At 39.4% G+C, this 24,766-nt stretch overlaps 1 protein-coding gene across 3 annotated transcripts in view; it reads right to left on the bottom strand.

Moving 5' to 3' along the window:
• Positions 1–24,766, bottom strand: part of DOCK10 (dedicator of cytokinesis 10) — a 277,694-nt gene that overhangs the window by 38,896 nt on the left and 214,032 nt on the right. For all 3 annotated transcript variants that reach the window (XM_060151258.1, XM_060151257.1, XM_060151259.1), the window contains exons 26-33: positions 22,337–22,450; positions 18,175–18,246; positions 12,949–13,095; positions 8,113–8,196; positions 5,794–5,890; positions 3,515–3,559; positions 1,569–1,744; positions 1,326–1,442 (exon numbers count right to left, since the gene is read on the bottom strand). In XM_060151258.1, the coding sequence (XP_060007241.1) occupies positions 1,326–1,442; positions 1,569–1,744; positions 3,515–3,559; positions 5,794–5,890; positions 8,113–8,196; positions 12,949–13,095; positions 18,175–18,246; positions 22,337–22,450 (852 nt within the window). The remainder of the gene's footprint in view (positions 1–1,325; positions 1,443–1,568; positions 1,745–3,514; positions 3,560–5,793; positions 5,891–8,112; positions 8,197–12,948; positions 13,096–18,174; positions 18,247–22,336; positions 22,451–24,766) is intronic.

The following is a 24,766-nucleotide window of genomic DNA, read 5'->3' as shown; positions in this document are numbered from 1 at the left end:
TCTGCCAAACTAGGCAATGAAAATTAATATAGTTAAACCATACTCTTAGTCACAGTTTAATTTCTTACGTGATTTAAAAAATTTTTAACAATGTAGTAGAAACTATCTTTTAGATATAGACTAAATGGCTGGAATGGTTATTGATAAATTCACTGATTTAAAAAAATTTTAATTGAGGTATAGTTGATGTACAATATTATATAAGTTACAGGTGTACAATATAGGGATTCACAATTTGTAAAGGTTATACTCTATTTACAGTTATTATAAAATATTGGCTATATTCCCTATGTATAATATATTCTTATAGCTTATTTTATACATAATAGTTTGTACCTCTTAATCCCCTACCCCTATTGCCTCTCACCCCTCTTCCCTCTCCCCACTGGTAATCACTAGTTTGTTCTATATATATGTGAATCTGCTTCTTTTTTTTGTCATATTCACTAGCTTGTTGTATTTTTTAGATTCTACCTATAAGTGATATCATAAATTCATTGATTATATTGTAGATTATATATCATTATCATGGATTATTTTATGTATATTACTATTATTTAAAACTATATTTTAGGTACTTATTATAGGCCAGTATCTATGATGAATGTTCTCTATTCCACAATTTAATCCTCCTAAGAACCTTGTGATACAGGTATTCTCTTCCATTTTATCAATGAGGAAACAGAGGTTTAAAGAAGTTGGATAACTTATCTAAGGTCACATAGATAGTAACTGATACTATTGGGATTTGAACAAGGTCTAAAAAAAAAATTCCAAAGACATAGCTCCTAACTTCTAGATGGTAACATCTTGCCTAGTACTGGATTCAGCAGTGCGTCAACTCATCTGGGAGTTGAACACAGTCAAAGGATCTCAAGAGGGTTGTTGTGAAGTCACTAGGCTGGCTCAGTGGAGGAGGGGTGACAAAACAGGCCACTCCTGGGCTGTGACTACAAATAAGGCACGTGGCTCTACTGACACCAGATGGGCCTAAACCTGATGCAGAAAGCTGGTGGGAAAGGTGTACACTGAGGATGGGGCCATGAATGCAACAGAGGAACGTGGTACAAACTGGAGAGAATTGGAAGGTGATGCAGAGAACAGAGGACAATGAAAACAAAATGCTGAAAAGATGGACAAGTGGAAGGCGTCAGTGACCAATCTGGAACAAATGACACTATGTAAACGTCTCAAAACACCTAGCAAGAAGTGCTGTTTAATCCTTAGTTTGGTCACAGTTGGGGGAAAATAGTTATCTATGGCAAAAATATTAAAAAGGCAAATTCTTTATTACGATAGACACTTGGAATATTCTGCAGACTTACCTGATTCGATGTATTGATGGTAAAAGGATACAGGTCCTTCAGGTAAATCCTTGGCATATTGTCCAGAAGCATGCCATAGAGGGGCATGTATAAACTTGCTATCTGGGCCTGCTTCTCCTAGGTGAAAAAGTAGTCAAAAGAAATGATTTACCTAAAAATCAATAGACTTGTAGGTTTGATATGCATTTAATGCAGTGAACCATTAAAAGGTGTTTAGGGAAGGGAGAGAGGAAGACCACTTACTGGTTCTCTGTATCGATCATCAAATGAATGCTTAGCCATTAGATTTTTTAGGACAGCTAAAGCCAAGTGCCTGATATCTTGGTCTTCTTGCAGAGCAAAGCCAACTTCTCGGAGCAGAATTCCGATTAAGAAGTGTTTGCGGCAAAACTCATTTGTGACTGAATATTCAGGCATATCTTTGTGAGGAAGGTAAAGAGATCATGTTATTGAAAATCAACTGATCACTTGATAATCGAGAGATTTAGCAAACAACTATCAACCCCTCTCACTACTAGGAGGGATTCAGTAATACAGAGATGAAAAATGTGAAGAGGGGCATTCAGCAAGTATTCTGTTTATACTAATCCAAATAGTACTCAGTGTCAAATGTCAAATTCCATAAAAGTGGCATGTCTACAATAGTACCGGAGTTGAAAGGAGAAAAGCTTATATTCTGCCTGGAGGAATCAGGAGATGTGACCGGAGGGAATATGTTGAGATGGACCTTTGAGGTTGCTCAAGGTTGAAGATGCAAAGAGTCTGGGGGGCGGGGGGGGGCAGTTGGAGGCAGTGGGTAGAGGAGAGGAATTTGGGAGAAGGGAGAGGGTTTCAGTGGCACAGACTTCTGAAAGCACAGTTATGTGGGGAGCACAGGTACGGAGGAGACCAGTAAGCACAGCAGCCAAAAGAGGAGTGGCGAGAATTAAGACTTAAGAGATATACTGGGACTGGATGGTGGACAAAATCAAGTACAAATTCCTAAGCTGGTGTCTAGGTCCCTGAACCATTTGCACGTAATTCTACAGGAAATGTTAAGTGACTGACAGCTTTGAGATCAGTGGCCCAATGCTTTATTGAGCCATTGATATGATAGGCTATAAATGGGAATTAGACTGTAGGGAGATGTGGGGTGAGGGCTACCATCCAGGAGGCTGGAGGAACAGGGAAGTGGGGATGGTGAGAAGGCCTCTGGACCTGGGGTAGCAGGACCCAAGTAGTAGCAGTAAAATCACCAGGACACATGAGCTGCAGGATGTAAAAGAGCAGAGAGAGAGGAAAACCAAAGGGGGCTGCACCCTTGTGAGTCTGAACTATAGAGAAAAGAGTGCTAAAATCTCAAGTAATAGTGCATTTATTGAGAATGTGCCAACGTGCTTCCCAAACGTAACTGTTAATAGCAGGACTAGCGTCCAACCTATAGAACAGGTATTGTGTGCCAACACTCGGCTAAGCGCTTTGCGTTATCTCCGTTACTCCTCATAGCTACCCGTTAGGAAGAATGAACTATTAGAATACTCCAGGTCATAACTGACCAGGAGCAAAGTAAACACACTGATTTTTAAAAAATACTGCTGGGGGCAGAAGTACGGGGAATGTGGAAGTTCAGGGAACTAAGATCAAAGGGCTTAGGTTAAATAAATCTTTCCATGAAATACTGAGTAATAATGAGGGGCCAGAAAGAGAACCAAGCTTTCCGATTCCCAATCTATGGCTAGAAAAAGAATTGCCAGGACTATTTGAAGTTATAAACTGGTCTGGGGTAAAAATAAACTTATGTGATTCTAATAATCTCAAATCCTGAGAGAATGGTTTGAACTGGGGTGTGGTTTATTGATAGAAATATTATATAGTTTCATTGAGCAAGCGTGTTATTACATACGATTGGGAATTTTATTTATGATGCACTCTAAGGAAATTTCAGATGCTTTGGGAAATTAAGAAAATTCCAACTCTGGAGAATAAAGTATGAAAGAATTCAAGTTGGGGAAGCATTTAATCATCTGTGACAAGAGAAGAGCTCAATCAACTTTTTGACTATTTTGATTAGATGGTATTAAACATATGGCTGTTTATTAGCATCTGGAATTTCCAGCTGGAAATCTGAACTATCTATACACATCAATATTATCAAATTATGATGTGGTTATTGATGCTGAGATAGTGTAATATAAAATATCATTATTTACCTGATGCATGTAACTCTTGTATTGATTCTGAAGGTGTCAAAGGATCTGGAGTTAATATAAATAAACAAAAAATTCAGATATATACATACTCAGATACACACTGTATTCATTAACTATGTGTAATTTATACTGAAAAATTAAAATACACTGTCCTAAAATATGAGTGAGTCCCTTCAATAACGCTTTGTTTTTCAAGACAAGTGCCTTAGGTTGTTTACTTCTTTCCTTAAAAATGAATGCCATGAACAGAATTATTTTAATTCTTAGGCTTCTTCTTGGACACCTTTTTGTTCTATCAGAAATCTGCTTGCTACGAAACATATTTTTATGTTCGCTGTGGATAATACTGTATCTACACAGAGACTGTCAGGCCTTTTTCTGAGCTTCTGATAAGTAGTAAACAACCAGAATCCAAATGACAGAAACAGGTTTGATCCTCTTGTGTGTCGTAACCAGCCTGCCTAACGCAGTAATATCTTGGCACTAGTTCATAAACATAAAACCAAAAGCGAAGAATGTTACAGTCCAAAATAACTTTTCCACCCTTTATTCTATGAAGGCATTTAGATAAATGTATTTCATAAATTGGAAAAAGAATGGAATAATGTATACAGCTTATATTTAAGATTGACATGACAAAACTTTTTTTTTTTACATCTTTATTGGGTTATAATTGCTTTACAATGGTGTGTTAGTTTCTGCTTTATAACAAAGTGAATCAGTTATACATATACATATGTTCCCATATCTCTTCCCTCTTGCGTCTCCCTCCCTCCCACCCTCCCTATCCCACCCCTCCAGGTGGTCACAAAGCACCGAGCTGATCTCCCTGTGCTATGCGGCTGCTTCCCACTAGCTATCTACCTTACGTTTGGTAGTGTATACATGTCCATGCCTCTCTCTTGCTTTGTCACAGCTCACCCTTGTTCATTGCAGCTCTATTTACAATAGCCCGGAGATGGAAACAACCTAAGTGCCCATCATCGGATGAATGGATAAAGAAGATGTGGCACATATATACAATGGAATATTACTCAGCCATAAAAAGAAATGAAATTGAGCTATTTGTAATGAGGTGGATAGACCTAGAGTCTGTCATACAGAGTGAAGTAAGTCAGAAAGAGAAAGACAAATACCGTATGCTAACTCATATATATGGAATTTAAGAAAAAAAAAATGTCATGAAGAACCTAGGGGGTAAGACAGGAATAAAGACAGACCTACTAGACAAAACTTTTATAGGCTTGATAATGTACGTTACTTTCTCTTTCCTTCCAAAATATTAGTGTGAGCTATAATACATATGAAGAGGCTCTTTACCATCTTAGTTTCTGCTTTTCATGAATATCAGAACTGTGCCTTGTAATTTACTCATGCTTAGAAGTATTTAATTAATCAATTTATTTATTTTATTGAGGTATAACTGACATATAACATTATATTAGTTTCTAGTGCACCACATGACTTGATATATGTACACCTTACAAAGTAGAAGTAAGGTAGTTTAAGGTCCTAAATCATTTAAGTATTTTCTACGTAGCTTGATGTTTGATTAGTTTCTGATGTCTAGATGGGCGATGCTTATTCTCTACCATGATCATGCTGATATGTGTGTGTATATACATATTTTAACAAAAGTAATAAATGAAAATATTTTCTATAGACCATTTATACTATAGTAAGTATAGTAAACAATATGTGAGGCCCCATTTTTACCTGTGCGCCCATCTCTGCCTCTTTCTGACCCAGAGGTATTGAGTATTTACAATGGTGCCCATTTGCCTGCCTTCTTTTCTCCCTTTCAAGGTAACAGTTTTCTTTGTATAAAACTCATTTTGAGGAATTGCATTTTAATGTACACACCTTGATAATCTTAAATGAATTTATACTCACAAAGTATAACTTTTCCTCCCTGTAATTTTATGTCTCTCAAAATCAAAGGAAAGTTGTCTTTTGGAGCCAGTATGGTGAAAGACAGTACGGGTCTAGGTTAAAATTCTTTGATTTACAAGCATTAATGTTATAGTTTTCTTGGCCTTCTCATTAATGAAAAAGGAAACATAGACAAAAATTGAGAAATACAGATATGTATTCTTTACCACATGCCACCAACTTCTGCATTTTAACCTGATTACCTGGATCTAATCCCATGTGAAAACTTCAGACAAAACCAACATTGAAGAAACAGGAAAACAACAACAAATAAACAAAGGCAAAACAAACAAAAAAATATATTTGTTCCCATTGTAGGAACAGACAAAAATTCTGGGAATTATTACCTGGAATGTTTGCTGATCTTATGGGGAGACACAAAGGAATAAAGTGTTCATGCTGACATACTTCTTGGAGGAAATCAAATTTATACTGGCATAAGGTCTGAAAAAGAAGCAAAGAAATGACCATTATTCACACACTAAGAAAGTTAATGGAAAATCTGCACTTGAATCTTACATCTAAAAAGGAGGTGGAGTTACTTTTGTGTGACCACTGGGTCATTGTTAAATTTAAAGGATTTTGTCCCCTCTGAAGTGGTAAATGTAGTCAGGCCCCCTGTTTTTGGAGATTGGACAAGGCCTGTTCAGGAAATGATCCCAGCTGCAACCTACATTGAGTTTCTATGAGATACAATCTTACTCGGACCTATTTTTTGCTTCTTTTGGCATGTATGTAACATGTTTATTCTGGGAAAGATAGGTCCTCACCACATGTACAGAGGTCTTCAACTACACTCAGCTCAAAGAACATATCACTCCAATCAACTCCTAAGATCCAGTGCTAAGGAAGACAGTGGTGCAGATAATCTAAAGTTAGAGTGAATCTCTCTCCATCTGCCATTTATTTTTGGAGTACATTATCTAATTCCACCTCTTCCCTGCCCTAGTAAACAGGTCTGTCATTTCAATAATGTTTTGAGTAGGACAGAGATAAACGAAGTGCAGACATGGTCTAAGACAACTTAACACAATCACGTAAATAGGAACAATTAGCATGTTCATAACCATTCTATTTTCATTGTCATGCAAACTAAGTAATCAATTTTTAAGACTCAGATTGTGTTCACTGTATTCACTAATATCAGCTAACAAAATAAAATATATTCCATTTGCTCAGATATTTTAGAATCATATTTTGTGGCCACTTTAGTCAATAATTTAAAATACTGCCGTCTCAAACAAGGGTAGTATCTGACTTAATCCTTTGCACATCCAAGTGAAACGGAGCATAATTAAATTACATGGTAGTCATTCTTCACTGAGTATGTTCTGTTTGGTTTTTGATAAAATATATAGTTTAAGTTCACTGGAATTATACCTAAAATGATATTCTGAAAATGTCATGCATAACTGGAGCACTAATGAAAGATATCCTTCCAAAAAATATTTACAGAGAGAACCGGATTCTCAAAATCAAATGACATATAACCATGTAACTCTCCTAGCCTAAAGTAAATCTCCCCTGCCGAAAAATAATGTTCAGGCTCCTAAGCATAACATGAAAGGCTCCAAGGAGATCATTATTTATTTTTGGCTTTTCTATATTCGTTACTCTTTCCCAATACCTAGATAATTTCCCATTGGGGACTTATCTTCCTCCCAATGGGTAAAGGTTAATGGGGAACTATTAATTCAGGTGCCCTGTCTTTCCTCCCTAAGAGGCAAGCATGTGACCCAAAGCAGGTTGGTCACATGCTTCCTCTCTGGAATGTAAATCTTAAACCGAGTATTAAGAAGGAGAAAACGGTCCCATTTGCTTATTTAGACAGCAGCAGACCCTGGCCACTGGTTCATCCTCTGTGATTACTCTTGTGCCTGGAAGTGCCTTGGTCACTGCTCTTTCCCAAGCTTAGTTCTCCAGCTCTTTCATCAATGCTGTTTACCCCAATATCCTTCCCCAAAATTCCCTTTTGCTCAAATTGGAGTAAGCTTCTGTTGCTGCGAGACAAAGAACCTTAACTGATAAACTTTCACGGTCTGGTCCACTTCCAGTCTTACTTCCCTCTAGCATATGCCGTACTCATACTCATAGCTCAGGGTTCTCAAACTTGAGAATGCACAGGAATCACCTGAAAGTCTTGTTGCAATCCAGATTTCTGGGCTCCACCCGTGGTAGCTCTGTTCCGAGATCACTGGTCTAGGAACCACACTTTGAGAACTGCTGCTCTCTAGACAGTACCGTTCCCTATCTCCCAAAACATAGCCCCTATTTGGGTAGGGTGATCCACTGTCCCATTTTGCCCAAGACTGAAGGTTTCCAGGGAAGTGGGACTTTCAGTGCTAAAACCAAGACAGTTCCGAGTAAACCGGAGGCAGAAGAATTGCAGGTGGAAAGAATCACTCCTTTCACTGACCACAGGAAATAAAAGTGAAATGTAAGCACTCTCATTCCACACTCCTTTTTTGTCCCCCGTGAAGGAAGGAATGGGTAGACTTACTGAGCATGTGAACCGTTTTAAAAGGCTGCCTCCCATTGGTATAGAAATTATTTTTTGATATGGATAATGCATAGGTTATTGTTTTAGACAGATATACACAGAGACCGGTTTATTTATTTATAATGCAGCAGTTTAGAAAGCAAGCACTCCTGTACGTGGTTCTTACCTTGGGATCACCAGAGGAGAACATGCTGACATAACTGTTAACCGTCTTAAACACAAAACCCCGGTCCATAAACGTAAAGCAGCGCTAAAAAAGTAAAATTCTAAATTCAGACGTTTTTACTTTAAGGATCATTAAAGATGTTAGAAAAGATGATTAAATATATTGAAGTAAAATAGCATTTAACTAAATGTTCTGTATAATAAATGTCTTAAAAATCTCTGCAATATGTTTAAGCATTCATCCACATACGGCAACTAATTAAAATACTAGATACAGTACACACACCAGAAAGTTACAAACCCATATTTATCAATTTTATAAAACGTCTCTTGGAGCTTTGCAATGAGCCCTTTCCTTTTAATATAGAAAGTTTTAGCTTTTACTTGTCTATTTTTAAAAACCACTTAGTTACATTTTATTATTATTTTCTTTTAGTAATTCGATTCCATAATTCCTCAGGTGAAGAAACTTGCTGTGCAACATTGGGTAGGAACAGGGCAGAGACATGTCAGGAAAACCTTTTAAAATCTCACTGGCCGAAAAAAAAAAAAAATCTCACTGGCCTCCTTCAGCAGAATAGCTTTTCTTTTCAGCCAAGGCAGCTTGAATTTGAAGAGTGAAGGTAAGAGATCCTGGGATTTCTATCAGTGAGCTGCCCACTGCCTCTTTATTATGTTGTCAATCCCTCTTAACTGGAGAAACGAGAGCCTTAAACAGTAGGTAGGTTTGGAGGAGTCAGGCAAGCGTGCCAACTTGGTACAGCACCTGCTCTCTCTCCCAAAGACCCATGGCCATGTCACCAGTAACCAAGCTACAGTGGCCAATTACTGCACTGGAAAAGTGTGAAGTGGGCATGGACCATAGTTACTGATGCAGTATCTTGGGGAGGCACTATAGCAGATTGGCATATGGGGTCATCACTGCGTGTGTGTGGGTTGCATTCTGCCCAGCCACATGTGTGTGAGCATGCGTACTACATGGGAAAATTTCTCAGCTGCTACATCACTCAGCATCGAAGCCTTCTTTCTCGTCCAAAGAGCCCTGTATGGTCCATTGTACTGGTTTTGCATCTCTTAATCTCTCCTCAATTTTACAAACAAATCTCTTTTCTCAGAAAGGACTGAACATAAAATCTTGTTATAGGTAGTCTACCAAGTGCAAAGTCTCCCACTGAAATACGCCCGTGTGTAAACATGAGCTTTTTTCTCTAATAACATTTTTCCAGTTGCTTGGTCATTTATATGTTTGTTTTGTTTCCTTTTCCATTTTTCTTTGTTTTCTTCTGAGTTTTTTTTTCATTACCTATTCATTACTGTGTTAACATACTGCTTCATTTATATTTTCATTTTCAATATGGATTTAAGTTCTTTCAATAACTCTCCCCTTAGAAAAAAGTAAATGGCTCCCATGTCCTCCCACCTCCCAAAAGAACAGTGAGGAAAGGTAGACAGCAGAGCATAATCATAAGCGCAGAACACGTAGAGCACCTATAAGGGGAGGATGGGAGGAAAAGAGGGCTTTCGTGTCTTCTACACTATGCAGGCTCCCAGCTAGTGTGTCAAATCCTCCCAGGCTTTCCACCTGCAGAAGGAAGTCCCGACTGGTGACCCTTGGACTATCCCCAATATGGAGCTCCCTCCCCGGAAGACCTCTGCTGTCTCTTTCCTGCTGGGAAGAAGCTTGTGTCTCACCTTGCAGAGAGAGGAAGACCACCCAGTATAACTGTGGGTTCTAGAAACTTCTCAAGAAACAACAAGAGAAGAGAAGCCCTTTGGTGAAGACACAGGGCCCTTTGATTAGACAGAGAAGGGGTTGGTGAGTCCTGTCATTGAACAAGGGTAGTGGTGAGAAGAAGGCTGCCTACCCTGGGGATCTAGGGAAACTCACTTAAGACTTTCTTGAGATTTAAGAAGACTTTGTATGTGGTAAACTTGTCATTCTCTTTCTAAGGGACAGTGAGGGGAAAGGAGGGGTCATTCCTAAGATACAAAGTCAGCAGAATCAGCCTTCTTCCTGCAGAGAGCCCTCCTGCAGATCAAGCTTCATCAAATGTGTCTCTCCTGTCACCAGTCCCGTGTCTGGTCCATCCCAGCATCTTCTTAACCCCAGGCGAAGGGACCTCTCTGCTTTTATTTATCTATCTATCTATTTATTTATTTATTTAGCGGTACGTGGGCCTCTCACTGCTGTGGCCTCTTCCTTTGTGGAGCATAGGCTCCGGACGCGCAGGCTCAGCGGCCATGGCTCACGGGCCCAGCCGTTCCGCGGCACGTGGGATCCTCCCGGACCGGGGCACGAACCCGCGTCCCCTGCATCAGCAGGCGGACTCAACCACTGCGCCACCAGGGAAGCCCCTGCTTTTATTTTAAAATAATTTATATTAACCTTCTACATGAGTAGAAAATAATTTATAACAGGCTCTGGTAATCTATGGCCCATGAGCCAAAACTGGCCCACTGTCTGTTTTTCAAAAGAAAGTTTTACTGACACAGCTACAGCCATTTGTTTATATATTGTCTATGGCGAATGGTCTATGGTTGTTTCTGTATTACAGTTGCAGAGTTGGGTAGTTGTCACAGAGACTGTATGTTCTGCAGAACTAAAAATATTTAATATTTGACCATTTATAGAAAACAATTTTGCAGATTATTGATATAAAGGATATATACCCTATCAGACTTTTTCTGAGTTTAGCTTAGTAAACTAAAAGCCAAATATTCTAAATTACATGCAAAAATATATTTTTGTATATATGGCTGTTGTAATGAAAAAATGTTTATTTTGTCTCACCAACTGTGAAAGTCACAGTTTTACTCTATAGATGGTTCAGTGATGAGTTATGAAATCCCAAATTGCAAAACACACCACCTGAGTGACTTTCCCTATATATTTTACAAAACCTCTGGGCCCATCATTTCCTTTCCTTTGCCCCTGTGCTAGGCATTAGCTTATGTACCATCCACAGCAACTTTTGCATAGATGAAGTTTCTAGAAAACATTTATTTATTCCACAAACACAGAACATTTAAGGAAAATAGAGTAGATATGAAGACTTTCCCTTTTCACTGACTTGCTTATCCATCTTTTTTTTCATAATTAGAACTATCACAGATGTTTCTTTAAACATAATTTGCTACCAAAGTCTGTTTTTTATATTAGATAATTTCCAAATGCTAATTGAAATAAAGTAGAGATTAGTCAGATGAGCATTGTACAATGCTTGTATGATGGACTTTTATAATGTACAATATATTAAACTAATGTTTTCATTTATAGACTTCACATATAAGTATTGCTTTCAGTTTGCACTTCATGGATCCATATATCTTATAGACTATATTTGTTTTATCTATTGTCAATCCATGCTTTTTACCCACAGATTTCACAACCACTGGTATCACCATTAGATTTATACTTTGTGGCTTTTTTCATCTTGGACATTCATGTTAGACATTAGTTTATGTACCACCAGAAGCAACTTTTGCATAAATGAGCTCCAAGGAAAACATATATTTATTCTAATAAGTACAGAGCATTTAAGCCAAAAAGAGTGGATAATAATAGGTCTTTTCCCTTTTTAAGAGACTTGCTTATGCAACCTTTTTTTTTTGGAATTTTGGGAAGAATATTGCAGATATTTCTTGAATGTAATTTGCTTACAAATCAGACAGTATGCCATTTTTTCCCCAAATTTTCTTTTCCATCAAGCACTTCAAATAAACTACTAGCATAGTAATAAACTTTATTCTCATAGGTCTTAAAAACATGGTAGAAAACTAGAGTAATTTTTTTCTCCTTTACTCTTTTCCTCCTCAACTCTGACCATCACTTTCTCTTCCTGAAGCAAGAAAAAAAGCAAAAATAAGAGGCATAACAGTGAAGAAAAAGAAATACAAGATGAGAACAAATATAGTATGCAATTTGAAACTGCATTTAACACATTAAAAAAGAAATTAGACTGAATTAAAACTCACCAAAGACAACTTAAGCTAATTTTCTATCTACCTCCATAGCCTCTTAACTTTGTTAGTAGTATTTATTTATACATTCCCACACCTATCCAGTATGTTCTGGTGTCTACCACAAAGAAACAAGTGAAGTGGCTTCGTCAGTAGTCAACAGTTGGGCAAAAGAAGGAATAGAAGAAAAACATTATCTTTCTGGTTGAATGTATTATCTGTTAAATGATACACCATCATTCTACATTAGCTTTTCTTGGACTAAGCACATTTTTCTTCTCAATTCAATAGAAATGCCTGTAATTCAAAGAAATGATGCTAAATATATGTATGTATGTATATATATATATGTATATATATTCACTTTATGTTGCTCAATACTTTAACTGATAATTTTCCTTTTATGCGATTAATGCACAATATTTTCACCATGTTAAAAGAGCATAGAGGTAATATAACAAAAATGCTAAATTCCCCAAAATTTTCCCAAAGTGGCTATTTGGCATCACTGTTAGAGCTGGATCCAATCCAAAACATCACTTCAAGGGCAGAAAAGCCCAAGAGAATAATATTGTCACAGTGCAGCTTCTTTAAAAATCTCATTTTTCTCTTTAAAGATATTTAGAAGTACTACACTTGGCAACACTCAAGTAGATACTTTTCTTTAACCTTGGTTTTTATTCTGTATGACTCCAAATTGGAAAAAGTATCAAAAAGTATTTCAAGCAAGAAAGATGTATAGATGAAAGTATTCATCTAATCCTGGTAGTCTTGACTTTTCATCATAAATGAAACTGTGACTTAAATTGACATTTAGAGTATCTCACACCCACTATCACGGAGGCTTGAATAGAACTGTGATCTTGTATAATTGTACCTTAAGAAATCTGGCAACGCTGTGGTTTGCCCTTCTTGTTTCTTCAAGTGCATCTTTGTTTTTCCAAATCATGTGGTCGGCTAGGCTCATGACAAGATTGTCCAATTCATTTTGGTAAGATTCAGGAAATCTTTGAGGCCGAGAAAGCTAAGAAAAGAATGGATCATTTCTTTATAATGTGACCTGTGAAATACTAAGCCTGGAAAACATAAACTGTAAGACTTACTACAAACAAAAAGTCTTTCTGAAAACTTGAAAGCAATAATAAAATAGAATCCCTTTTAATTTCAAGGTCATGATTTTCATCATTTTCATTTAATGTTTCCTTCTATTTTGCCCAATAAGTTTTTCACTTTTTCATTATAAATTATAACATATATGAATTGCAGACTATTCAGACAATGTAGAAATGTAACATTTTTTTATAACCTCTTAATTCCCCTCCTTTCCCTCTCCGGAAATAACTGCTATCAATGGTTTAATGAATATTATTCTAGATTTTCTTTGACTCACAGTTCTCTAATTTAAAAATCAATTATTTTGATTTTTTAAAACTAGGAATCCTCCAATAAACAACTATAAGAAATCAGTGAATGAATAACTGAATGAGTACAGATATCGGTTTGTAATGTTCTCTAAGAAGTAGTGAGTCCCAGCTAGTCTTTTTAAAACATTTATTTCAGCTTTATTGAGTTATAGTTGATATATAAAATTATATTTAAAGCATACACTGTGGTGCTTTCATACACATACACATTGTGAAAGAATTCCACCCTCCACCCCTCATCTAGTTAATTAAGCCATCCATCAGCTCACATACACATTTTTGGGGAGAGAACATTTAAGTTCTACTCTCGGCAAATTTCAATTACACGATACAGTGTTATCACCATGTTTTCCATTAGATGCTCAAACCTTATTTATCTTATAGATGAAGGTTTACACAAGCTAGTCTTAACTCAATGGTCCCAGCATATGCCACCACAGGTGACTGTGGGACTTCACAGTCAAGATGTTTTGCCGCAAGATAAAAAGTGATTTGGCTGTGAGATTACATAACGTATATTGAATAAAACTCTATAGGCCCCTAAAGACTGCCCTCAGTCCAGGAATCCAACAACCCCCGCCCCCGCAATTTGAACTCCTGCACATAAAGGGAAAGTTTCAGGCAGCTGAGTTTTCCCATTTCAGTCTCTACTTGGTGAATTTACACAGCTTCTTTGCACGAGATAGGTAAGATTCATTCATCTTTACAAGTTGGCTTTAAAATTAGACTCGCATTTTCACTATAGACAGAAACAGACAATTGAGAGTTAGACAGTGCCATATTCTCTAAAATTCTGAGCATCCAGCCTTCCATGAGGCAAGAATAAAAACCACGGAGGCTAACATTACAGGAACTGCATAGAACAAACAGTGATTAATTGTTGGACGCTGGAGCTGACTTGGACTGGCTTTTTTTTAAGCCATTGTACCAGGACATGACTGTATAGGCATTTTGAGGATTTTATGGTTACCCCCTGTATATATTCAAAGCTTATTGTTGAAATCAAATGAAGTTAAAAACAAATAAACCTAATGAATTTAATTGCAGACATCATTTTTCATCCTGCTCTGTGTACCCTGGGGAAATAAGGGTAAACAGTTCACCTATGAAAGCAACAATCACTTTTTAGATAATCAAAGCACATTTGTAGTTTTCCTTTTTTCATTGTGTTAGTCCTCCAAGATACATTAAGCATATCAATGTCAACATTTTCTTCACAAGGACTTACAGTAATACCTTGGACTTTGATAACCCCTCTGTTCCTCTGTCTTTTCTGCCTTCCTTTCAAACTCCCCTTGTAGCCTACTCCCACTCTTAACCCAAAGACATGCTGCTCGGTAAACACACGAGCAATATTTTTAATTGTTCTCTGGAAGTCTATCCCAAGGGCTTGAGGCGGGAGAATTCCTGAGCTGGGGACGGTGGATTTTCTCTCTCAGGACAGGGGAGGAAGGGGGGTAAGGTGACAACATGGTTGAATCCCCAGCTGCAGAGCTGGAACGCGTTGGAGAACCTGGGCTATGATATGCTGGAGGTCCCAAGGATCAGGTGCAGAATGCAGGGGCTGAATTTCAGGCATTTGGGAATTTCGTTAAGAACAAGTGGCTGATGGGAAACAAAAGGTGTAGCCAGTACAAGAAAACTTTGGCTACTAGAGCTCAGTGTTGAGAAGATATTCAGCACTTCCTAGTAAATAGGAATTCGCCTTGGACAAGAAAGCAGGGGTCACAGGGAGGTGTTATCTGCCTTTCAGAGGACCAGGCTAGGGGATCTGACTTTCTCACATCTCCTTGATGATGGAAGCTTTTTTTAATAGCAAAGAAAGCTATTCACTTCACAATTAAAAAATAAGAAAAGAAAATGCGAATAGCTTGGGAGATGTTTATTGTGAATGCTTTCAAGTCAAATGATGGTATCCGGTCTTCTCCTACTGTGATAAATAGAGACGGTTAGAAAATTGGAAGGCCGTGCACCTCTGGAAGAAAACTGGGTATGGTGATTGCTGTGGAAGAGGGTAATGAAAAGGGAACTTGAATCAGTGAAGATAAACTCTCGTTTACGATGAGTTCCTTTATTCTTAGGCTGTTCATAAGGGTGTTTTGTGACCTATCTATTTTAGCAGATACATACCGGTGGGAACTAAAGGATTTTAGTCCAATTTGTTCTTTTTACATATGGGAGAACAGACTCTGAGATGTTTAGTGTCTTTTTTTAAAATCATCGAACATGTTAGTGGCAGAGCAAGGATTACAGTGGTGAGGTTTCCTGATACAGCTTGAGAACAGAGAGATAGGAATCAGTCTTAGCTTCATGTTAGATTTTCTCTTCCTCCCAGACAGGAGGCTCTTATCTCTGGAAGTAGAAGAGCAGACACAGCTGAAAAGCAAACATAGGACTTAAGAACTGAGAGTCATGGAATACCAGAGATGATGAGATGTGCAGCCAAGGCAGGTCTGTTACGCTTATGTCAAAGCCATGTTTGGAAAGGCCTGAGGCCTGGAGGCACAGCTGGGGCACGTGGATGGATGGCCCGAGGATGGTGGCTTGGCAGACTCCCCTGAATCCTCAGTGCCCCATCCCTCTCTATTAAGAGTCAGCACTTCTCCTGTGTGGGAATACATTGCAAAGGTCTCTCTCTGCAAGAGGCCAGGCAAACCCTTCAGGAGCTGTCCTTCCTCCTCTCCTGGAGCTCAGGCCATGAACTGGGATTAAATGCCAGCTTAACTCAGCTGTGAACCTGCTGGGCCTAATAAGGTAAGGAAGGGCGTGTACCCCAAGGAGTTGTAAGAATTAGTTAGCAGGTACCAGCAGGAGCTACCGTGGGAGCACCACTGAGATTGGATGTTGAGTGTGTTTGACCAAGATGGCCAGAACATAAGAATGGATAAATCCAACTTCATTGACGTGAGGGCACTTTGTCAGGACATGGGCTTAAATAAGACCTCAGGGGATGGACCACTCACTGTTAGTTGGCTCTTAGAATCCTGGAGATGGCTCATTTTAAGCAGAATGGAAATGCCTAGGTTGCCCTGGCAGATGAATGAGGAAGGAATAAAGAAGCAGACGAAGGTGGACACGTAGGAATGGAAATATGAGCGCGGAAGACCCACTATCCACAAGGCCATCAGGAAGGTACTGGGGACCGACATCCCTAAGACCGTTCAGTGGTGTCTCCCACCTGCAGGTGAGAGAGGCAGTCCCAGTGTTGGCTCGCTAACAGTCACGAGGATGAGGGGCATCAATATAACAGAGGCCATGTGGTTGCACCTAATCTCCAGGGGCCAGGGGGTTGCGATTCCCAAAACAAATGGCAGATCTGGAGAGCAGCCGAGGGGGCTGGACTCTCAGGGAGCTACAGAGCTGAGTAATGACATGCTGGAAGCCCCAGGGACGAGACAATCAGCAGCCAACAGTGGCGATGCTTAAGTCCACCAAGAAGGCGAGGTTGGACAATCGGGAGATGAGGATGTTTGTTCCAGTAAGTAGACGTGAATCCTCTCTCTGTTCTTGGATCTCAGTCAATTTTCAGATCTGGTACATGCTGACTGAAGAGGAGGCAGGGTCCCTAAAGAAAGCCCCCTACAGACCTTTGATAAGTACATACTGTAATGATTCCACCAGTCCTTCTCCAAAGGCTTTCCTCAGGTGACGATACTAGGCGGAGGGGAATAGTCATATATTTCAAGAACTACTGGCCACAAGATCTGAGTTGATACTGCTATCTGGAGACCGAAACACCACCAAGTCCACCCAGTTATAGTGGAAACTCACAGGATTCATAAAGTTGCCCTGCCTAAAGTTCTGTTAGCAGAGAGTCCACTGGCTTCAAAAATCCACCAAACAGCCATTTCCCTGGTCCAAAGGTATAATTTGTATTGACATGATTAGCATCTAGAGTAACCACACACTGGAGGCTTGGGAGGGTGAGACCACCCTGGACCACTCTGGAATGAGGGTTTGGGTCACAACACAGTAAGTCACCAAGACCTTCAGAGCTGCTGGCTGAGGGTGAGGGCAATCTAGAATGGATGGTGGAGGAGGGAGGTGATGAGAACTGCACAGGGTTCCGAGACCAACTATAGTAACAGGGGCTACAGTTAATCCCACTAGCCTCCCTCTTGTAAGTTTCCTTTCCGGAAGGAGAGGCCCATGGGAACTGTGGAGGAGAAGATTCATAATCATATGTGAAAGGTAGTGTAAGCTGTGGACTGTGGACCACGGGTGGCAGCCGAGGATGTGCATAGCTCAGATACTCCCTTGAGAAAAAGTCTACTGGGATGAATGAAATAACTACGAAGCTTTTGGGACCCACTCAAGAGTTCATGCCAAGTCACATTCTCTCCGGCTGCTCTGAGTAATTACTGAGCTTGCAGAGGTAACGGAGCCAGACCATCTTCCTGATGCAGGACTTTTCTCATGAACATTCTTTGCTCTCAGACAGCCCATTGGCCCACCTACAACTTTCTCACTGCAAGCCTCTTTCTAGCTGATCCTCCTTCCTTTGCCATCTCCTTTCACAGGTGTCAGACCTTCCTAGTCCTTTTGCCTGTCCGTTTATCCTTTGTAGTCATTTTTGTACTTCTAATTTTGTGCTGGCATCTGCTTCTGAAGGACCTGTACTGATACACACAATCATGTCTCACATTTATTGGATGCTATTGTATTACCTATCATCGTACCTGAATTTTATTTGTGTCAATCAAGTGCTGTGCCATGGATTTTAGGATAATTGCAAAGAAGAACCAGGAATGCTGTTAGGAAAAGAAAAGACAACCAGAAATTTATCATCTTATAGCAAAATAATGATAATTCCATTCTTCACAACATGCAATTTTATAAAACGTTTATCTTAAAATGTATTCTTTGAAATTCAATGCATCAGAGCAATAGTATATTCTCCATTATGTTAGGATCATCCTTAGCAAAGTTCTAATGGTAAAAGTAAATACCAGATACTTCTGTTCCTCAGTCATCTCAAAGACTGTTTAAACTAAAACAAGATACTGGATTGCTAGACATGGCTGAGTAGACAGTAGTCTTATGAAATACTTATTCATTCATTGGGTGTTCTATCTGTTTTACTTAGTTAAACAAAACTAAGTAAAACTTTTTTATCTTAAAATATGGTGTAGCAGACCCACCCCTAACATTGCCAGGGATAGAGGCAAGAGTGAACATGGAAGCCACGTGTGAAAATATCGAAAAGTTCAAAGTCACGTTAGCAGAGTCTTAAATAAAATAGGTTGGATCCTCCTATCTTGACAAATATAAGTTCATGACAACTTGGAATGCTGCACCAGGACGCGGGGCTCACCCCCTCTTCTCACCTGAGGCTCTGCCCTACACTGAGGGGCCTGGGGCACGTGGGTGACTGTCCAGCCTGCAAATCCAGGTGCTGCCCACAAACTGGTCCCTCTCTCCCACCAAACACTGCTCCCCTCTTGGGTCTTGGGTTACACTCCAGATTTTCCCTCTGAACAATGGACTTAGGAAAGAGATCTAAGCAGGCCCAGGAATTAACCTATAAACCCTTTAGGTAGGGCTCCTGGGGATTCTTAGAGGTGCTGAAGAGGCGGTAGGGGCTCCCAGGAGCATTGCTCTTGGCTATTCTCATACTTTTTCTTATGAGAAGGGGTACATTTGGAGAAGATCAAAGCATATTCAAGAGCGGAGGCCCCTCTTTCTTGGGTCTAAGGGTCTTGCTTAACCCAGATACAAAAAATATACATCACATATTGTGTACACTTACAAAGAATACACTCCCCTGAGCCTCTTCCCTTCCCAGCCTCTCCACCACATATAATAATTTTGAGTTTTGTGTTCATCATTCCCTTGCTTTCCTTCATAATTTTGCTGCCAATATCATACATCGAAGTGATATTCAGTTTTGCCTGTCCCTGAACTTTAAATAAACGGAATCATCCTGTATGTATTCTCTTGTGATGGCCTTTTCAATTCAACAAATGCTTTTCTGAGGTTTATTTATGTGGAGCTAGGTAGCTGAGGGTCCTCTATTGTCATTGCATCACATATATAATCCCAATTTACCTATCTGCTCTACTGTGGATGGGCATCTGAACTATATCCAATTTTAGGCTGATACCAAGCACGCCGTTAAGAACTTTTGAGTACTGGGTTCTAACGCTGGAAGATTGACTGAGATGAGGAAGAAAGGACGTTTAAGCTCTGGTTTAAAAAGGGGGTCATTCCTTAGTAAACTTGATATTGGAAGTGAAATTCATGCTGTTGGGAATATTTAATTAACACAAGGCACCCCACCTTGTCCTAAATAATATTTTTAACCACCATGCCAAATGTTCTACCATTTGTCTCTTGATTTAACTGACACCTGTCACTCTCACTCCTCAGCACTCAGCCCCACCTCCACTATTTACCTTGAATCCACCAGGACCAATCCCATTGAGACTCTTGCCTCTGTTCACGTCTGATGACAGAAGAAGCCTCACTCCTCTCCTGCCCTCTGGTCTCCGTAGGTGCTGCACACCCCCTTGTGTATCTCACTGCTTCTCATCTCCTGAAACCCACCCACCATACCTTTGGTCTGGAACACATGGTCCATCACCAATAAAATCTCCTGAAGATGCAACTTCTCCTCCAAACATTCCCTTTGCCTTGTCTTTTAACTGAACACTGACTCTCCCCAGAGGACCCTGCTGGAGAGGGTGTGGAGAGAAGGGAACCCTCCTACCCTGTTGGTGGGACTGTAAATTGGTACAGTCACTATGGAGAACAGTATGGAGGTTCCTTAAAAAACTAAAACTATAACTACCATATGATCCAGCAATCCCACTACTGGGCATATACCCTGAGAAAACCATAATTCAAAAAGAGTCATGTACCAAAATGTTCACTGCAGCACTGTCTACAATAGCCAAGACATGGAAGCAACCTACATGCCCATTGACAGACGAATGGATAAAGATGTGGTACATGTATACAATGCGATATTATTACGCAGCCATTAAAAAGAATGAAATAATGCCATTCACAGCAACATGGACGCTAGGCAGGCAGCTTTCTTCAGCAGCCCCGTCTCCACTCTCACCCCACTACAGTCCTCTACGCAGCCATCAGAGCGATCCTTTTGAACCAAGATCAGCTCAAGTTACTCCTCCACTCAAAGTCCTCTGACGGCTCCCAGTTTCTCTCTGGGTGGAAGCCAAAACCCTTGCAATGGCCCACAGGCCTTACATTACCTGCCAAACCTCCCGCTGCCTCTCTGACTTCAACTTGCCTCTGCTTTTCTTTGCTCACGTGGCTTCAGCCACATTGGCCTCCCTGCCATCTTTCAGGCATATCCACTAGGTGTGCTGCTGCCTTACAACGTTATACAGGTCTTCCCCTCTACCTTTTCTTTTGAAATATAGCTGACTTACAATATTATATTAGTTTCAGGTGCACAACATAATGACGCAATATTTTTATAGATTGTACTCCATATAACGTTATTATAAAAATATTGGCGATATACCCTGCACTCTACATTACCTCCTTGTAACTTATTTTATACCTAACAGTTTGTACCTGTTAATCCCCTTCACTTATTTGTCCCCTCCCCCCACTCCTCTCTCATCTCAGAACCACTAGTTCGTTCTCTGTATCAGTGAGTCTGTTTCTGTTTTGTTATATCCACTTGCTTGTTTTACTTTTTAGATTCCACATATAAGTGAATGAAATTTTGCTATTTGTGACATCATGGATGAACTCGGAGGGTATTATGCTTAGTGAAGTAAGTCAGACAAAGATAAATACGGTACGTTTTCCCCTCTACCTTTAATGTTCTACCCTCAACATCTCCAGCTCCCTCACTTTCTTCACATTTTTAGCTGAGGTATTACCTTCTCCATGAGCTCTACCTTGACCATTCTATTTAAAACTGCAAACCTCACCCTGCATACTCAGGACTCCGCATTCCATTTACCTGCTCGACATTTTCTTTTCCTATGCTGCTTCTCACCTCCAAACGTACAATTTAATTAACTTTGCTATCATGTGTGTCATTTATTGTTTTTATCCCGCAGTAGAATGTAAGCTTCCCGAGGGCAGAGATCTTTATTCTATTCTCTAAATGCACGCCAAATGCCTAGGATGGTGAGGATGGCGCTTGTCACAAGGAAGGCACTTGGAACATACTTGTTGGATAAACTGAATGAATATAGTCATACGGCTGATTTAAATTTAAACAAACCAACCGCTTGGCCTAGGAACATGTGATTTCAGTCAACTCCTGTTGACGCTTATTGATCCGGCCTTCAGCCTCCCCTTCGAGCGACTTACTAATCAATCATCTATCTGTCAAGTCATGATAGATAATTAATTTAGCAGGGGACTACATTCACAAGTCTATAAGTTACATCTTTACCAGCTTCTCACCATCTCTTCTTCTATTACTACAAATGCATGTGTTTCAACTTTTGGGGGTCAAAGAGTGGCTGTTTCTCTGCCTCTTCTCTGCTGTCAGTATATTCATTACTACATCATTAATCCTTTTGTTGGTAGTTTTCCTCTTCCTGTGCCTGAAAACCCAATAAACTTTATTTGGGGTACACTTAGCGTTTTTGAATGTTTTCGGTCATTCTTAATAGCCATTAGTTCTGCCTTTAGGCCAAAGGACTTAACTTGAGTCCATTCTACTTGTTAAAATGATCTGTTCTCTTGACACGGATCTCTTTTTCTTAACAGGTTCATATGTTACTGTTTCAACATGAAGCTTATACCAGAAACTATTAGAGAAACGATCTATAAAAATCAATGAATCCTATCACCTTCAGGGTTGAGTGTAAGCCATCCCAATGAAAGGACCGTCTTTAAATTCTTTACCTTCAGGACATGCTTGACTGTTGTGGAGTCATTTGATTGCAAAAGACCAGTCACATTTTTAACCAGTTCCTCATGTATAGTTCTCTCCTTGCACGCCGTGGTCTTGAACACAAACTGAAGAAAATCCAAAAAGTGAAAAAAGTTAAATACTTAAAAACAAAGCATCAAAAATTACGTTCCAAGAATAACTCATGTCTCAAACTTATCTGCTCATGCCAGGTTTTGTCATGAAATAAATGAAGGCCCAATGAGAAGTGTAATACACACCTGCTCCCATTGAGGGCTTTGCACAGGTAGAGCCTTGCTCACCTAAGTTCTCCTTGAAACGCTCTTTGTCGAAATCACAAAGAAGATCAGAGAGCAATTTAGAGGGTTCAAGGAAACACGGAGGGCTTTGACCCACCTACTTAGGATACATTTCCCCTTCTCCTTCCTTCCACTGGCAACAGGTGGGTGGCATGGTAGCATTTCTTCATCCTGAAAGGGTAGAGCACCCACTCAAATAGCCAAGTGGGGAAGCAGGCGCCTTCCAGAGGCCAGGAGGTGAGCTGCCCACAAGCCCAGGGTCCACTACCATCTCATGCTGAGACGTGGCAACCAACAGGTTCATAATAATTGGCCATCAGTAAGATAACTAATGCTTCTCGCTTTCTTTTCTTAAAAGATTGGTGCTGGCATTCACCACTGAGTGCATGTCATGGTTTAGTTTTCCATATTTCTTCATATATTTTAAGTATCAATTCATGCATGTATATTTAAAATACAAAATGCTTATTACTGAATTATAATATTTTACTTATGAGTTGGGTTTGCCTCAAGGAAGGTCATTTCTTCATAATATTCAAAATTTGGACTTCACTACAGTCAAGGATGAATGCAGGCAAGAAACAAAGCAGAGGCACTTTGCATTTGGGTCTGTAATTATTTCTTTGAACTTCACAGGCCATTGATATCTAAATCATTCTGATGGGGCCTAACTTCTCCACGCTCATCCCAAAGGAGAAAAACGAGGCTAAGAAATGCATGAAACTAGCTAACATCAAGAGTAGTATGATTTTCCCCCTCATGGATTATGACTCATATGAGGGTAATGTCATCAACTGTCTAATCCCATGTGCAGTAATTAAGCCCCAAGGGCATTTTGACTAGCTCTGAAATTTTAAAAATTTTGGCTAGACCATATCAGTCCTACGAATTGCTATAAACCATTTAATTAGATTGACCTTAGGTTTACATTTTTGAAAAAGACATGGTGTATGTGTGCATTTTGGATATCGTAGATGGAGTGAGTTAGCAGCATTTAGCACCACTGAACTTGAAATGGTGTTTAGATTACTTCTGAATAGGTTTGAATTATATCAGCTATCCCATCCTTCAAGGACATCAAAGCACATATTGGTACCAGTTTTCATTATACTCTTAGGTGTGGGGCTTAATGTATATGCTAAAAAATAATTTTTTCCACCACGGGTAAAAAAAGTCATACTCCTTGGTCAAGGTCAGGCTGTCAGCCATGTACTGCAGCAAGAGACAAATCACAGAATCATAGACCTAGATGTTCATGGGGTCTCCCCCATCTCACTTCACAGAGGAGAAAAGTGAGGCTCAGAGAGGCTGATTGCTCTGTTAGCTATTTAACCTTAACTAGAATGTAGTTTTCCATTTGCTACTTTAATGCTCTTTCCAGAGTAAAATTCCAGTTGGTTATACTTATTAGGCTGTATTTGTTTTAGATATATGAAATTATGTTATAAAATATCTTTAGGAATTTTTATCAGCTTGAAATTCCACATAGGTGTATTTCCAGATTTGAACCACTTCAAAGCAAACTAAATACACAGCTTCTTACATTACAAAATCAAAAGGTCTCATCAGGCTATTTCAAACATCCTGCTTAAAAATAAAGACCTTTCCAGGTGCATTTCCAGGACAATGCTCCAGGAGCATGACAGATAACATCTGAGAGCTGATGTAAGGCTCTCCCCAGGAACTAGCCTCGGCTGTCACAAAAATAACTGCAACATCAGTGGGTTCTCAATGCAATTTTCAGTGATTCCATTGGAACAAGGTAAATAATATGTGTGTTGAAAAGGAGATGACTTTGTGTAATAAGGATTGGGGAATTTTTTTTCTTAGCCCCTTTGGCAATTGAAATGGAAAACTGGGTTAAGTGTCGAGAGAATGAAAATTCTATAGATGATTTCTGTTGAACAGTAAAGTCTTCAATACCTTATAAAAGTAAGCTATGACTCTGTCTTAGAGAGCAAACTAAAAAGGCATTTGTAGGTGGAACTGGCCTTCTGCAGTTGAATTGTAGATCTTATTGGGTAAAATTATACCATAGGGAAATTATTGTGAAGAAGCTCTTTTTGGCGTATGGGCTATTTTAAGGAATGGCACACACTCATACTTAGATATTTGGGAAGACAT

Source organism: Lagenorhynchus albirostris, chromosome 6, assembly GCF_949774975.1.
Source record: "Lagenorhynchus albirostris chromosome 6, mLagAlb1.1, whole genome shotgun sequence".
In the NCBI taxonomy this organism is placed as follows: domain Eukaryota; kingdom Metazoa; phylum Chordata; class Mammalia; order Artiodactyla; family Delphinidae; genus Lagenorhynchus; species Lagenorhynchus albirostris.
This window is presented reverse-complemented; position numbering and strand designations above follow the sequence as displayed.